Source organism: Pygoscelis adeliae, unplaced genomic scaffold, assembly GCF_000699105.1.
Source record: "Pygoscelis adeliae isolate BGI_AS28 unplaced genomic scaffold, ASM69910v1 Scaffold606, whole genome shotgun sequence".
NCBI lineage: Eukaryota > Metazoa > Chordata > Aves > Sphenisciformes > Spheniscidae > Pygoscelis > Pygoscelis adeliae.
Window position 1 is genome coordinate 324,125 of NW_008825047.1, and position 17,785 is coordinate 341,909.

Consider the following 17,785-nt stretch of genomic DNA (forward strand, 5'->3'; position numbering starts at 1 on the left):
AGAACATTGAAACATGCTGTAAGGCAATTTCTGGAAAGAAAAAAAAATTTTTTTAAGAGACTATTTAAGATAATTACCCACACGTTAGGTAAGGTTCAATGCCAGAAGGAAGCCTGCAGGAATTCAGACTGAAAGTCAGCAAAATCATTTTAAAAGGAAATCAGATAAAACCACAGTTAAAGGGCATTTGCATTTTTAACCTGAGAACTCAAATCCAGAGAAAACAGAGAAAGCACTGCCTTCAAAAAACTTAGCTTACTGAGTTTGCATTCTTATCTGTGTTAGATCTACATTTCCAAGTCCAAATCCAATGCTCACAGCCAAGATTTTCCACACAACATTAGATCACAAAATGTTTCTACCATGCCTGTAAAAGTGCTAACTTTTACATCTCTTTAATGTGCATCTACGTTGCCATTACTACATGTAAACTGATCAGTTCTGTTTCACTGTGTGTTAGTCTGTCCTTTTCTGTGTAGGCAAAGGTATTTTTCTACCTATCATGATCTAACACACATTTTTGGGGGGGGCACTGGGGAGGTCACCCTTCTGGTTATGGAATTCTCCCACAGCTGGGAACACAACTGGTTTATTCATTAAGCGATTTGAGGGGAAATCTCAGTGAGAAGTGGTGACAGCAGGGGAAGAAATGGAATCATGCCAACAAGGAGTTTTCTCTAACATGGCTTATCTTGGCATAGAAACACAGCAAAAAGGTAAGGATGCACTGATCTTTCTGCACTGTATCTTCTCTCTCCAAAAACAGGCTAGGAAAAAGAGAGAGAACAGAACAGCTCACTGCTCCAGTATTTATGAGATGACAAACTGATGATGTCTCCGAAGACCATAGGCAATGACTTGATAGCTACTAACTTCCCAGCAACTTGCTGAAAAAACAATCTTGATGAAAGCACCCAAAATTAACACAGAAGTCACAGTGTCTCCTTGAGGATTTAAATTGCCTCCTCAGCATTAGCGAGACAAACTGCATCCTTGAAGAGTTACTAATAATTTACAAGTCCTCCACAGCTTATCATAAACATCCAGGAAATGTTCTTTGCACTTTGAAGCTGAAGACACAAGAATGTTACATACAGGGAGAGCAAAAAGACAAGTGAGAAGGAAGCAGTAAGTTCCTGCTTCAGTAGGCTCTGCTTTTATGAAAACAAGCTTTGCATTTTGCAAGGAGTCAGTCTGCCCGTGAACTAAATCTGTGGAGTGGGTTTCATCACTAAGAGGAAGGGTTTTTTCAGTCTATAAGACAAATATTTAACAATTTCCAATGGCTGAAGCCAAAGTCAGACAAATTGAAAGCAGCAGCATTTAATAATGAAGAGAACTGATCACTGGGATATCATTTTAAGGGATGCAGTGATTTTCCAGTATTTGGGAGGAGAGGGTGTTTGACTTATTCAAGCCTTGAAAAAGTACTCAACCTAGCTCAAACAATTAGTTCCAGGAAGTCTCACAACCCACAGTGATCGTGGGAGCTAAACATGATGACCACAACTGTTCCTGTTGATTTGAAAAACCTCAGAACCATGACGAATGCAAGATTCGGTGTTCAGAAGACCGTCTGTTTTAACAGAGCGCAGAGCTGACAAACTTAACTCCACCTTACGCTCTGGTAGACAAATAATTTCCAAACACCAGCCCTCCCCATTTATCAAAAACCATGAAAAAGTAGATGTCACTCTCACCAACCCCCCTCCCCCAAGTTCCGCTTATATAGATCTTGACCCTCATCACTCCTCTGTAAAATAATTCAGATATTTAGATTTGACAATTGCAGCATGATTCATGCACAGAGCTGGAGAAACATTATCATAAATGAGCACGTGCACAGTATGATAATTTTGAAGGTTGTTCTCCCCTCTGCCCCCCATGCTTTGGTGTAAATCCTTGCCAGCATTAATGGAAGATACACACACATGCTGAAGTGAAACTGTAATGCAGTTTTGCAATGCCTCACTTACCAGTGTAGTTTACAGAATAGCTGTTTGGGTCCAAGAATTTTTTTACCAGTTCACAGTTAGACAGTATGTGATGGGTAGTAATTACATCGAGATAGGCCTGGAGTCCCTTCTGTCTTTCAGCTATGAATTCACGCTCCATATTTCCAATCAATTTTTTTGGAGGAAGAGGTAGACTTAGAGTTGAGATCTTAAAAAGAGAGGAAAAATTACTAACCTTGCTCTCAAAATGCCTCAGGGATATAAAATAGCAACTCAGAAAGTAAAAGACTCTCAGCAGCAAGCTAACTACTGGATAAATTTTTGTACCGTGTATATACAAGCTTTTATGTTTTTTCTAAGTACTGTTATCAGGGTGAGCTAGTCAGATGACAGCTCACATCCCACTGTGACGGGATTAGTAAGTGGAACGACACTGAAAATGCAAGGAGAGAAATTTTTGCTAGCGAGTCATGCATTTAAGATCATTACACAAAACTTTCAGATACTACATGGCTACAATTTTCAGCCAAATCCTTTCTATGACATACCTCTGCCACAGCACAAAAACAATTTACACCTTACCATTTTCTCCGGATAAGATTTATGCTTTCTTATTTCATGAAGTACAGATTAATAACTTTCCTTTGCCTCTACTGCCTTTATAGGTAAAGTCCTTACTGTCAGTATTTTAAATCTGTAATTTCAAATATGGTGCAACTTTTCCATTTTCTCTTCCAAATTTGTTGCTGTACAGTTTTTAAACAGCTGTACTTCTTTCAACCCAGAAATAGCTGCAATCTACCAGTGGATGTGCAGTAGTTGTTTTATGTTGACATAAGTGATCCAAAACTTCAGATAAATACTTCAAAATAGGACAATGAAAAAATGTACAGAAATTCAAAGCCTTACGTAAGTCAGATCAAAGAGATCATCTTTAGGAAACAAAACTAGGTTGCACACAGTGTTTACATTCAATTACATCATGTGAATTGCCAGAATAATTTTTTCATGTTGTTAACACATCGTTGTCCTGCAGATGAAAGCACCTGCCTTGGGTACGCTGAATCTCCATGGGAGTTTTCTTTAAGAAATGTGTACTGCAGAAATCAATTACACCAGATGCAGTAACCTCATTTCTAAAGCAAAAATATATCCAGGAATAAAACCAAAAGCAACAATATACCACTTAAAACTAATTTGGTGAATTACTGGCTGTAACACCAGAGGCATACAAACTTTTCATTTGGCAGACCACTCTTACTTCAATTCAAAAACAAGTTTCTAAACAAAAACTAAATCCATTTCTGGTATTACTCACTTGAAAAGCATGTCAAATCATAATCACCTTTACCTTCTTGACCTGACAGCTAGCTACCATCAGAGAGAAAAGGACTGTAGTTCAGATGTTTTCAAACCACTATTATTTATTTTAAAAATTATTTCAACCAACCACACATCTGCTCTTTTTCAGCAGAAAGCAACATTCACCCCCAAGTTTTTGTAGCTATCTGCCAAAACACACAGCACAGTGAGAACACTGTCTACCACAGAAGAACACCTCACTGAGGTCCTGACCTTGCAAAGACCTCGCGTGCTTTCAAACGCGAGCAGTACTTCTCAGTGGCCCCAGCTCAGCACTGGAGCCAGGATGGGCTTTGCCACAGAACAACCTGGGAATTAACATTCTTATCTTCAAACCACAGCCCGCTCAAGAATGTCTGTTCAAAAACTGCAACAAAATGCTTCAAAAAAGCCAGATATCTTGCTGCAAATAAGTGAAATTTTGTTAAGTGAACTACGTACCAGTAGTTCACTTAACAAAACAGAAGAGCAGCCAATGATCTCCCCATATCTCTGTCAAATAAGCGAAGAGGAAGAAATACAGTATGGTCTGGAAGGAGCTTTTCAATCCAGTACACAGCTGAGAGTTCAGAGAATCTGGCTTGAAACTTTTTGATGCAGATCAGGGTCACAGGTATACACCCCTCATTATTTCCACGGTGTTTGGTAGGACTGCACCCCCTTGCCTAGGCAGTTTGGAAATTCTCAGTCCTTACTATTATTGCATAGGTAGCACCAGATTAATAGCAGAAAAGTTGCACTCCAACTCAACTGCAGCTGTGTGTTCAAACACAACCACCCAAACCTACAGAAAGGTCAAGTATGCCACAAGAACTGGAAGAACTTGAGGCTTTACACCCAAAAGATGCTCCAGCAGTTTTTCCAGCAACATTTTAGTTTTGAAGGAAGGAGATTGGGTTTTGGTATTTTCTTATTGCTCATTGCTTTATACTGTTTTTTGGGGGGTTGTTTTGTTTTGCTTGGAGTTTTGTTTGTTTGTTTACTCTAATTTCAATATACACAAAATGAGAATTTAACGAGTTTAAAAACAAGTCATGGGACCTGAATATTGTGATGAAATACTGTTGCTTAGAGTTCTGGATGGAAAGAACTGAGGAGTGTTGCAATGTCTTAATGGATCAGAAAACTTCAGTCCAGCATCACAAAGAGCAATTTATAAAAAACTCCAAAACTGTGGGAGAAAAAAGCAATTTTAACATGCTTCTCACCAGCTACTGTCTGCTGTCTCTCAAGCCCTGGCATACAGAACTAGGCTGGAGGAGCAGTGGTGTTTGTCAAAAGCAGAGTTGTGCATCTTTGATAAAGGCTTAAAACTCTCTTCCTGCCCTTCTGCTGGGCACATAATGAACAATTACACCTCTTAGGGCGGCTCTCTGTACTAGCCAGAAAAGGCTATCTCCAAGCAGAGAGACATCTTTGCCTTTCCAGACTGTGGAAAGCAGAAGCAGGAGTCTGAACATCAAGGGGCAAGCAGTAGTTTTCACTGAAGGAGACCACGTGCTAATGAACACGGCCTGTTAATTTAGCCACCCTCTGCATACCCTCCTATCCAAGTTAGAGGTATGTCTTGATGATTCCGTTTGATCTTTTCTAGCCATCCAAGCAGCTGACATTTTTGTCCCAGATCTTCGTATCTTACAGCTGCAAAATCTCTCTCTCGTTTCAAATTCCTCCTTGTCCCACTCTGCAAGTTGCTGTCAAATAATTTCCTGAACGCTCCACTTTTATCATTCACCTCTGTCTCGGATACAAAGGTCTCTTCTTTCTGTACTACATCATACATAACCTGTTTACCTTCACTTTCTAAACTTTCCACCTAGGCCTAACCTTTCAGTACCTGCCATTTCTAAATTTTAAGACTTAAAGGTCCACTGCCTTTTCTACTAAAGCTGCCTCATTTGAAAGTTAAATGAGAAGGCAACAAAGCTTTTTCATGCCTTAAAGCATTCTATTCCCCACGGTTAAGAGGAGCTTGTTACAGATGGCTCCAAAAGTGAATTCTTCCTTCTTTTTAAAACTTTCTCAAAATTCTCTCTCTGTGATCGCTATCAAAACTTGACTATGGTTAAGACTACAATGACCACTATGTACTGTGATGGACTAGTATCATCTCATTTCCTTGTGTTCCCATGGGTGCTTATCTAATCTTAAATCTTGGATTTCTTTGGAGGCAGGAGACATCTTTGTATTGCATTTATTCAGCACATCATAACAAGAGGTTTCTAGGCCATGATAAAAGTTCCTACGTGCTGCTGCACATTCAATAAAATAATTCCACAACACAACCATGTTGCATCTGTTGAATTATGACTAGTTTGCTCCCCACCCACCTTCCAGCATAGGAATCAGTATCAGAGCGCACAATTCAACATCCTTACATGTTTTTGCTCACTGAGGTTTATCAAGCACATCACTGATTTAATGAGTGGCAGGGAGAGAGAAAGGAAGTGGAAGCAGTACTATAGAATCATAGAATAGTTTGGGTTGGAAGGGACCTCTAAAGGTCATCTAGTCCAACCCTCCTGCCGTGGGCAGGGACATCTTCAACTAGATCAGGTTGCTCAGAACCCCGTCCAACCTGACCTGGAATGTTTCCAGGGATGGGGCATCCACCACCTCTCTGGGCAACCTGGGCCAGTGTTTCACCACCCTCAGCGTAAAAAATTTCTTCCTTAGATCTAGTCTAAATCTACCCCCCTTTTAAAGTTTAAAGCCATTCCCCCTTGTCCTGTCACAACAGGCCCCGCTAAAAAGTCTGCCGCCAAAGCTTTTGCGCTTTAAGCTCTTGAATTCACACAACATTTAATGGGAAAAAAATTTCAAAGTCACAAAAATCTATCCTCAAATCGCAGAAGCGTTCACTTTTTACCTTGCTTGTGTAGTACTATGGAAATCTCGAGTAACAAGTTTCACTCCTGTAGATGCTAGTCACTGCTGCTTCCCCCCTTTTCCCAAACACACTCATATACCCTCCTTTTTCCCACACAAACTAAAAGGAAATAGTTGTCCTAAAAAGCAAAAGAAAACACACAGGAAGTCCAGTGTTTAACTAAGGAACACTTTCCAGTGACACAGAAAACCATCACATGATAAGCAGCATCTGGTAGTGCTTTTAGACGAATATAAATAATGAGACACATAGCACTTCAGTGCTGAATTTATAAGGTTGGCATGTGCCTTGGCTTTCTTCGAATCAAAGGAGGAACAAATAATAACACATAAAACCGGAACAAGTCACAGTACTGAAGGGAAAGATTCAGTATCTGCCAATTTCCTCCATTTCTATGTAAAGTGGTCCTCTTGATGCTAAAATTAAAATTTTACAAGAGAAAAACATGAGTGAAAAAAGTATACATTCAAGTTACAGTTGAAGTCACAGTTTCTCTTTACAGCTATGTGAATTTGTATTTTTTCTTCACTGTAATATATAAAATATCACAAGCCATTTTAAATATATCCTTCTAAATGACATTTTATATTTATGTATCAAGGGTGAAAGTTACCTGCAAGCTATTATTAAGCAAGTCAAAGTCGCTGTATCGCCTCACAATCTGCAAAACATAAAGACAAAGTTCAGGAAACATATTACTTCTCCCATTAGTATTTTACTCTTCAAAATCCTATCAGAGAAAAGTAATTCCCATTTAAAATCATCAACCTTCTTTTAACCATTTTAGTACAAATGCATAACTGCTGGATTTATGTCACGTTGCCAGAGAGCAAAGAAGAGTTTTTAATCACATCTCAACCAGAACAAAAATGCATTTCTAAACATTATCTTAAAACAGCTTAAAAAAATATATATATATATTTGTGAGCAAAGTTGTCTGCACACAAAGCATTTTTGCCATATTAGATGCAACAACTTTTCATAATCATCTTCATTACTACTTCCAGGTTTCATTGGTCATTTACCAGCAAGGCTGAGATTTTAGCACTAAGGAAGGCAAACTGGCATTTGAGATTTAAAAATGATGGTCATACCAACACGCAGTAGTAACACAACAGGCGTTTTTCCTGGAATATTCACAATAGCAGCAGACAACATGCCTTCTGTAGCTGGCAGCAATACTGTTTTTCTCTTACTTTTTGACCAAAAGTATTCAAGCACTTCATGTTCTCAATTCCAAACTAACATTTCCCTCTCCAGCTCAAATTTAAAAAGCTAGGAAGAGAGAATTTTCAAATTCTTCCTAAAAAGGTATCCTGGTTACATGAACCACAGTTTAATAAATTACCTGCCAACTGTTTTCTGCTGAAACTCCTCTCTGAACACGGATTATGTATTCCTAATAAAAGGAAAAAGTTATTAAAAATGAGAACTCATGAGCTGAAGACAGTTATTAGGTACTTCTCCAAACATGACCACTATCCAATTAGGAAACATTCAGAAACAGAAAATTCAGATCCAGATTTTAAGTGCCTAGGTGAAAGTCTGAGCTGGGTTTGCTCAAACCCATCACTGGCAGCTGTCTCTGCTTCACGGAGTAGAAGACAAAAAGAGGTCCAAGAGCTTGCAGACCTGTGAAGCACTTCAACAGTTTCATGTAGTTAAGGAAAAAGATAGTAAGAGCATACTTACCACACATCTCTACTGACAACAGCTGAAGAAACCTCTCCTCACCTCACCTCCAATATCTAACAAGTAGCCCTCAGGAATTACTGCTGCCATCATAACAGAATAAAATGCCAGTAAATACCTACAGTTGCCCAACCTCTAATTATTTTTGTACAAGAAAGGTTACCACAAAAGCTTTGGGGTGTGCTTGAGTAACTAGAACATATCGGTTTCTCATGATGATAATTCTTCATTTATAATGCATGCTTAATGTTAATTATTTATATATTAACTAGGCAGATATATCTAAACCTCAGTGAACCACTTTTAAATTTTAAGAATTAATAATTCTCCTACCACAATTACATTCATAAAGCACAATTCTTTTCAGTCTCTTCATTTCAAGCTCCACTGTACCTTTTGTAGACTAATACCTGGTCAATACTGCAATATCATTATTTGAGATTTATCTAATTATCTCAGGAATAGATACCAAGTATTTTGTACACCTACTCAGACATACTTCAAGGAAGCCGTGATTTTCTTTACCCCTACTCTGTTTAAGTTCGAAAACAGCTCTAAAAACACTTTTGACATTTCAAAGATCATAAACGAGGCAAGTCCTTTTCCTAGAAAGCCTATAATCTCCATTTTAGATATTGTTTAATTAGCAAGGAAATAAAATTAATCTGGGCTAAGTGTAGTAACAGATACCTCCTTTACCATTTGCATACACAAAGCTCTATAAATGCAGCTCTTTTTGAAGTCCTATTACACAGATAATCCCATGGCCACATAATTTACATTGAAAAACACGAAAATGGAGAGCCAGAAAGTAAGGTGCTGCCTGAGAAAATGCAACTCTCAATACTGAAGAGAGCTGGAGAGTACCCAGAGTCAGAAGAGGGGGAAGAAGCCACACGGGTACCTATGCTTTTATACTTTCCTTCCAACTGTATCAGTCTGATGTTGTAAGAGAGGCCTATGTCCCCAGCGCCTTTTAAGCACATTCATCTTCTATGCTATGCTCAGCCAGGGGCAGCAGGACCCGCCACCAGTGCTCAAAGTACCACTAAATCCTCACTCAGGCTTCCTCACTGCACACCTCAGTCGCACTGCACACCTGCAGCCACAAAACTCAAAGTGAGAACTAGAAATTCTAAAACAAATACAAATTCAAGCCATGGCTCACTGCATTTCTAAGCTGGAACATGCAAAAAGCTCTTTGCATTTGTGCCAAGCGATGCATGAGTACCCACCAGTTACTGCCTGCAGTGCAGCAAGCATCACATGATAAATCATTTGTTATTCAGCTCAGATGACTTCATTCACCCTGGTACAAACTTTCAAATGTATTTTATGTAAAGTGCTGAATAATTTTTCGATTTCAAATGCCACCTAATTTTGCTGAACTGCTTACATCAACAGGAGTCTTACACAAACAAAAAGGACTGATCAGAGCATTATGCACAATTTTTTCAGATATTAAAATTAATGCTGCATTCCAAATTACCATGAATAGACAATAATGAAATGACAATAAATAAATAAAGGCATTTCAGCACCTTGAGTTTATATACCAAATCTGTCCATTCTGTAACAATAACTCTATCTGGCATGTACCTGCATACCAACTAGATAATTCAATTAATTGTTTGATCCATGAAGTATTATAAATTCAGCTTCACAGTTAAAAATCCACTACAGGCATTTATTAGCAACTCCTTTCAGGTACTGTGAAGCGTCTTCTGGTTTTGGAAGTTGCCTTCAAAACCATGCAGAACTAATTCTCCTCTTTCAAATGAAATGAAATTAAAAGCATGTACACTGAAGAACATAAATAGACTACTGGATGCAAACAAAGTGGAGCGCATCAGAGAATCCCTGCGTAGAATTAAATTCCCAATTAACATTTACCACCATGAAAATTAAGTAGTGTAAATCAAGAATTATGACTATTCCAGGCAAGAGGCAAAGGCAACACTTATCAGATGGTATTACCTTGTGTGTTCAACCTTAACTAATCCAGAATTCATCTACTGAAGTTTACTTCCAAAGAACAATGCTGCTCAGGCAAAAATGCTATTCCATTTTCTAAAATTCACTTAAAATATCCTTCATCATCAACAGCTGTCAAATATCTGTAGCAATTTTGAACCATCTAGCCTTGAGAACAAATTCAAGACTAGTAAGCATGAAAACCAAAGTGATTTAAAACACTTCATGTCCTAGCAGCTCAGTTGGAAATGACAGAAATCCAAGATGTCATAAACCAAAACACATAACTATTATACTGGAATTAAAGTGTCTCTTTTCAGAAAGTCAGCCTGACATGCTCTCTCCATATTCTCTTCTCTTACCCATTTGAAATTACAATTAAGGTATTTTCCTGCAAAACAAGAAGCCCAAATCCTCATAAATAGTAACAAAAATCCACAGAGCTGATTGCAATTCAACCAGTGTAATTATGTTTGGAAACTGTGCGACAAACCTATTAAAGGGACACCTGGAAACCCAGATTCACCACTAACGTGGCTTTTCCTGTTTTGTGATCGTTGCTGCATTTTGGGAAGTAGGAAGAGGCTACTTCACACACAGCCAAAAAAATACAGCAACTGCTTATTCAGCAGGTCTCAAAGGAACGTTGGCTGTTTCTCTGAAAAACCACGTCAGTGATGATTCACAATGTTCAGTCATTCATCTTTTCTAGGATTTTGAAAGAAGAAGAGTTATTGCTCAATCCCTCGTAGCACTTTCTCTTTACCTAGCGATTAACCTTTTCTATTGTACCCCAGGAAAACGCTCTCGGGCAGGCAGAACACACAAATTCATTAGACAACCGTCAAAGCATCTTACTGCATACAACCACGCTGATCAATACGACAGTCGTCTCTTCTGGAGAGCCTAGTGATAAACAACTCAGGGCTCAGAGCTCATTCTCACAGTAAGATTATATTACAAAACTAGATTTGGGCCACAATTATTTTTTCCACGCAGACTCAAGTGTTTTCCCATCCAGTTCTGCTTTGGCACCCTAAAGCACTAACCTAGCCCCTCTTTACATCACGGGTTCACAACCCGAAACAAGAGAGCATCGCTCTCCAGACGTGGTCATTAGTTCTGTCTGTATGGAAAAGGTAAGTCCCCACCACGTGCTCTCCATCAGCGCTGACTGTAACGAAGAATTGGCCACCTCAGCACTACCTTGTCAATACAACTAATGAAAAAGCCTAGATGGTCTTCTGGTTTTTTTCCCTAAAGTTGATAACGAGATTGAAAGTCAAAGAATAGCTGTAGTAGAAAAGCCATGCTAAGAAATACACCACCATTCCCAGCACCTGCCATGGCTACACATAACAGCAGACTACAGTATGCTGAGTTGCAGTGAGAAGTTGATACTTCCTATTGCCTCCGCACCGCAACAAGCTTGTCTTGGGATTATAATTAGCACCACTGATATATGCTTCCCATAGGACCAAAGAAGAGCTTTCAACTCTGCAAGGAAAAAGCCTAAATGCACAAAAGCCTTTATTACTCTGCCAAATTCTGGTTTGTTTAGGAAAAAAATCTGAATTACAACAATTTTCTTGGGACAGCCTGATTTGATAGTGGGACTGAGACTGTGCCCATAGGAAATAAATTAAAGTGTAAGGAAAACAGATAGGCACACTCAGAATCATTTCTGTTTAGCTAACACAGGAAAATATGATGGAAAAGGCTTCAGAAACAGCTAGTAATTACCAGAGTTCACTCCTGCCTACAATTTTAGGGATCAACAACCAGGCTCAGTGAGGTCTACGTTAGCTACACTCCTGCAGAAATTCCCATGGCATTTTTCACTCCTACACGAATGGCTCAAAATCTTTCCTATGACTCAGTTTACCAAACAACTTCAAAGGAGCCCTAGCAGCTGCTAGTTGGCAAAGAAAGGTCTCAGCTTGCAGAAGAGAGACAACCTCACGCTACTGATTTTGCCCGCAGGCAGCAAGCTGGCTGGCAGCAACTACATAGGAGCCACCAACAAGACAGGCCATAAAACCATTCTGCAGGACGACCTCCCCGAGTACCTCCAGACTCCCACACAGGTAAGGTTTGTACATCCGCTGCTCTTCCTACCAACACTGCCAAGCCAGTTCCTGCCACAACCTTGATATCCCAGCAGCAGTTCAATATACATTTTTAAAGATGCCAAGCAAAGCAAAGTTTTACCTATGGGATCATTTCCTGGCTGCTCCGATTAGCCAAGAAAGCGGAAACCGGCGCTGGGAGGAGGAGGCTGGGAGTAACGAAAGCTGTATGACCCCAGTTGCACACTGTCATTTCCTAAAATCTTCTTCCTACCGCTACAGAGTGCTGGATAGAGTTTCTGAAAAAGAGTATTTTCCAAACATCCGCGTGGATCAGTGAGAACCATGCTGCATTTCTCCAATCCTTCGCCAGTAACAGTTTCACAATCACTGCCTGGGATTAACGTTATCCTGAACTTACCCATTCTCATGCAGAGCCAACATTTAGGTGTTTTTTCCCCCCAAATTCACCAAGATTATTCCCTGGTATTCCAGCACTTGTTAAAACATCAGCAGCTCAGAGCTGCTCAGATAAACTTGTTAACATTCCTAGGTGAACGTTACACAGCAAAGCATGTCCAAATGTTTAACAATTGCTGTTTATCATCTTTCCTAGTTTTTGAAACAGAAAGCAAACAGGAAAGAAGGGCTTTTGCAGAGACAAAATAGGAAAGAACAAGTGGTGAATTTAGAGATTCATATAATAAAACGTAGAGAGTCTCGCCAATATTGGGTAATACATTCTGTTTTCCCAAGAAAATAGTCTCTAAATTTCTGGCTCAGGATAGTCAGTCTATTTTTCACAGATTTCTGCTGTACATCTGTTTAATCCAACATGCTTGAAAAGCCAACCATTATAAAGATCCAGGTCACCTTCAGGTCACATCAACTAGAAGTTTGAAAGGGCTTTATTTTATAAGCATTAAAGAGAGGAAAGCCTAATTAAGCATGAATTCAATCCCTGCTTAAGTAGGCTGGATTGGAACAATTTCTAGTAAGAAGCTCTTTTAAATGTTTATTTAGAAAATCTCCCATGTGAAAAGTAGCAACAAAATCAGGAAAGCTGCTCAGACTCAGGGACCTCTTCGCTACAAGGCATAGTACTTATTTGCTATTGCACAACCTGCCATTAAAGCCATCTGAGGTATGAGCAGCAACAGCGGTGTTTACCTGCATTTTAAACAATGCACATGTTTGTCCAGGGACATTACACAGTTCCACACACACTGTATCGCTGGTGTAGTAATGAGTAAGCCATTCAACAAGTGAAAGCTATGAAGTAGGACAACTGCAGAAAAAAAATAGGACACACATTTACATATAATGAAACGTACTGAGCAAGAAAACTCTGGAGAGAGGCAAGAGAAATAACAGCTTTTCAGTACCCTGCATCGCCATGGCCTTCACCAGAAAAGCAAAATACTCTATTTTTCAGGAAATACTCAGTAGCTGATAAAGCTATTCTAATTACACTGCAAGATCGCTAAGGCAATGGATTTACTAAGGTATGATACGGCAACTAATATTTTCACTGCAATCTTTGCAGGAGCTACAAATGCAATACTAATTTAGTAAGTTCACCAGTGGAAACCATAAGGTTGGGATATCTAAAATTAGGTGTGATGAAACAGCTATCTTTTTTGAGCTCAAGCTGGGGGGGTAGGTGGGAGGTGGTCAAGTGTACTTACTAAGTCCAGTGGAGGAACTGCGTTTCCAAAACCTCAAACAAGTGAACTCTAATAGTTCCCTGTCTAAAGCCACCTCTAAAAGTAACTTTTTTTTTTCCAAAGTGAAGGCAACCTTGCAGAGATTGAATTCCTTATAAAGAAGATGTGCAAAGTCCTTTACAAGCTTTTAAAATAAATCCTACAGTTCTAGAAACATATGGCTCCATTTTTGTATCACAGAACAATATAGGAAAAATATAAATGCTTTTTCAACATTCTTCTAATCTAAAAGCTATGAGTGTCAACATTCATCATTGCTTAAGAAAAACCAAAAACTCTGAAAGTATGTTACAAGAGGGATTTATTTCAGCTGTTCATTTCCAAATGCCTTTAAGACAACAATGTACTGTAGCAAAATCGGCTGTTTCACTACTTCAATTTCAACATGAAATGCATGAAAAAGGAAAATCACTTCAGAGAAGAATTAAGGAATGTTCAGAAGAAGTACACGTATAACTTGCTAGTGGGTTTAGTACTTTAAAGTGCTCTAAAACTTGTATGTACAGATGTGCAGTTCTTCTTAAGGAATATGTCTAGATTATTGTGGAAGAAAATAGCATCCTGTTTTATGGCTTAGAAGGAAAGCCACTTTTAAATAGTGAATACACAGATGAGCTATTGCAATATGAAGCCAGTTCAATAGCCAAAATTTATTAAAGCTTTGGTGCTGAAAACGCTTCTGTTGTCAGAACACAACATTGGGTATTAAGAGGAGACACTTGCAAACGGCTTAACATATTGGATGTAATTCCACTCTACTGAATTCAAGGAACACAATGGCAACAAAATGAATTCATTTTCTGCAAAATGGTTGGTACAGGTACCTACCAAGAGCCCTGAACCGTGCCTATGAAAAGATGCCCAACACTCCTGGAAGTTACACAGTTACTCTCTCTTCTCATGCAGTGCTAGTGATTGAAGCATATAGCAGGAGACAAAATGAAGTTGACAGGGTTTGCTCACGTAATTTCAAATCTATTAAGTGAGGTGCCCCTGGAATGCACCTGCAATATAAATTTATTTGGCTTTCAAAATGAAAAGGACCCCACGAACACTGCACTATAGAATTATTTGTATGTAAGTGCACATTCCAACAAAACTCAGACTGCTTGTAGCACACTTAACCGGGGAAACTATTTTTGTAAAAAAGGCATCATTTTCATCTTCAATTATCATTGGAAATAAATATGCAGAAAGAAAACCTCAGCTGTCAATTTCTTTGTTGCAACACAAAAGCATGGAGATTATGCAGCTGAGATTTACTAACTCAGGTAAGAACTTCTGAGCTCTTCTGACTTGCAAGAAACATAAAGAGCTTGCGAGCATATCAGAAAATTTTGCAGTTTATTTCCTAACAATCTAAAAACCACATTTACTAGGGGGTTGACATGCCCTTACTAAGCAAAAAGTGCAAACCCTCAAAAGAACATTTTAAATACTAGCTCTGTCCCTTCTTAGGTTTCTGGAGAATTCAGGTCAGTACGTAGTAGTTTCGGGTTTTGTTTCCAGTTTTGTTTTTTTAGTTTCACCTTCATCCCCAGGAAACAGAAACTCAGCCTCTGCCAAGTACAGCCCTTGATTCAACGCTATTAAGTTTACACTTACCCAGTCTGTTGTATTAAATTTAAATTAACAGAAGCTGCTTAGAACAATAGTCAAGCAAACTATTCATTTGACACAAGCTTTGGTCTTCTGTGTGGTATTTCACCATGTCTACAGAGCTTTTCCTGAAATTCTTCACCTTTTCCTTAGCTGGTTATTCAGAAGACTGGCTATTTTCAGCACCCGTAGAAGGCTTACGTTATTACTAGTTCAGTTGCCATGTTAAAGTTGCATCTAACCTGGGCCTAAATCATCTTCATATGAGTGCTTTTATAGGCAATGATCTACAGGAAAAAAATTATAAATGCAAGTTTAAAGCAATTCTTGCAACACTAAGCAGCATTATAAAATCTTAATACATACTGCTGACAAAGAATAGAAAATTTATTCATGGATGCCTTTGTATTTCAGCTTTAGAACAAGTCTAGCATGTGAAGACCTAGTTCTCCAAACATTACTTTGGGATGAAGAATTGTATAGATCTACATCTTCCGAAGTACTGCTTTGAGGTGGGATCAGGAACAAACCCAAAAAGCATTCAGTTAATGACAACCTACTTCCTTACAACTATAACTGACAAAGTAAAATACAGTTTTAATGCCCCACAAAAGCCCTTCAATCCTTATTTCTTAGAGGGGCTTCGTTTACACACCTCTTCAAACATAAGGTTCTATTTGTGTGCCTTATTTAAACCAGGAAAGTTCAAATCAGGGACAGTGTCACCCACCCATAAACAAATTATTCAGATACCAGGGACATAAGATGAAGTGTCCAAAACGACAAAATAGTCGACTTACATCAAATAAGAAACCAAGTCTGTGTTATGGCTTCCTGTATTTTGTTATCCCACAGTCTCCATACAAACCATCTGTGCTACACACACTTCAAGCCATCTTTCAACTATCAACAGGGCTTCTGCAGTAAAACAAACAATTACTAATAGATGTATCTTAGAGACAGATTCTAAATCAAAAGGCGCAGTGCTCCAGCATTCTGTTATTAACAAAAGATCAGAACAAATCAGCAGAGGATTTTTTCTGAACATCCGTTAGTAACAGAATACGGAGATGAAAGACAGAGTGGGGGGAGCAACATTTGCTGTCACACTCACCCAGACAAGACAACACACACAGAGTCTGGACTGAAAAACTACTTCCAAGTGCTCATTCTAAAAGAATGTTATTACTTTTTTTTTTTTTTTTGCTAACCAGAATCATGCACACCAAAGGAAAGAACACAAAAAGCTATTGTCATTTGCACTAGCAAAAAAGTGTAATAAGGCATGATGGAAACAAGTTCATGAAACTGTAATCTGGACTGCTAACTGGGGAGTATTAGAAGTTATACAACTTCTCATAGGACTTGACACATGCACCCCTCAGCTACTGAAACAGGTAAAAGGTATCAGGCTTGCCAGAAAATAAACCTCATTAGTTTTACTTGTAAGAGGAGTTGCAACAACTGAGAGCCATAGCCTGCTAGATTCACAAGATCTTCTGGACAATTTCTCATACGTAACTTCTGTTCAGAAGAAGACTGGAACACTAGTCAATGCGAGTTCCTCACACAAAAAACACTTAAGTGCAGATTACTTATAGAAGGAGTATTTAATAAGACAGCCTACAGATTAGTTGTATATCCTGTGGTAAACCTACAATTATTGTCATTCTGGTTGAGAGTATTCACCAGGTGCGAGGAACCAGGAAGAGAGATCAACAAGGCTGGAATCAGAGCTGTGTTAAGGGGCAGAAGGAACACCCTGTCTCCATTTCAAACACGCTTCCCGCTGGCGTACCTGCTGCTGAAGTACCTCTGGCCTCCTTTTTAGCCCAGCATCCCTGCTCTCAGCTAAAGCAGGAATCAGCAGTGACAGCCAGTTCTGCCTCTGATTCACCGTACTTCTTGGTCATACCATAAGTAAACCTAGTTTTTAAAGTGGAAAATAACTGCAAACAGGAGATTATGAAATTTGGACTACTGCTGCATGCTCAAAGATAGCACTGTTCTTATGAAGGCGGTGTGCATGTGTACTAGACATCCCAGAAGAATTAATCTGTGACGTAAAAGTCACGGTAGGGCTCGTTCTGCTGAGTGTCATCACCCCCCACAACAAAGAAAGTGGGGCTCTACCCTCAGTTACGTCTCTTGCAGCTTTACAGCCTTCACTACAGCCGCACAGTAGGACCCAGAGGCAAATGTAGCCCGTTCGAAAGTAACTTCATCTCAGCTACCAAAATGAGGCAACCAGAACCCATCTCTGCCCCAAACGCTGTAACAGACCCCAAGAAAAACAGAGATTACAACAAATTGTTCAGTCCGAAGGCACAAGGCCTCCCTCAGAGCGGATGCGAGTCCGAGACAACCCCAAGCCCACGCACTGACTGCACCCCGCCAAGCCCAGACGGTGCCATCCCCGGGCGCTGTGGCAGGCTGCGGAAGGAAAACCCGCTTAACAGACAGGAGGGGAAGGAACCGAACAACTCCCGGCTCGCTGCAGGAGACCAGGCAACGGCG

General features: G+C 39.4%; 1 protein-coding gene across 1 annotated transcript in view; it reads right to left on the reverse strand.

The window, feature by feature from the left end:
• The window catches only part of PXK (PX domain containing serine/threonine kinase), a 26,547-nt gene extending 18,946 nt beyond the window's left edge, over positions 1 to 7,601 (reverse strand). The window contains 5 exon segments of the mRNA XM_009326325.1: position 1; positions 4 to 30; positions 1,977 to 2,163; positions 6,821 to 6,868; positions 7,556 to 7,601. The exon segment at position 1 is cut by the window's left edge and continues 32 nt beyond it. Coding sequence (XP_009324600.1) covers position 1; positions 4 to 30; positions 1,977 to 2,115 — 167 coding nt within the window. The 5' untranslated portion in view covers positions 2,116 to 2,163; positions 6,821 to 6,868; positions 7,556 to 7,601.
• Positions 7,602 to 17,785: the final 10,184 nt, after the last annotated feature.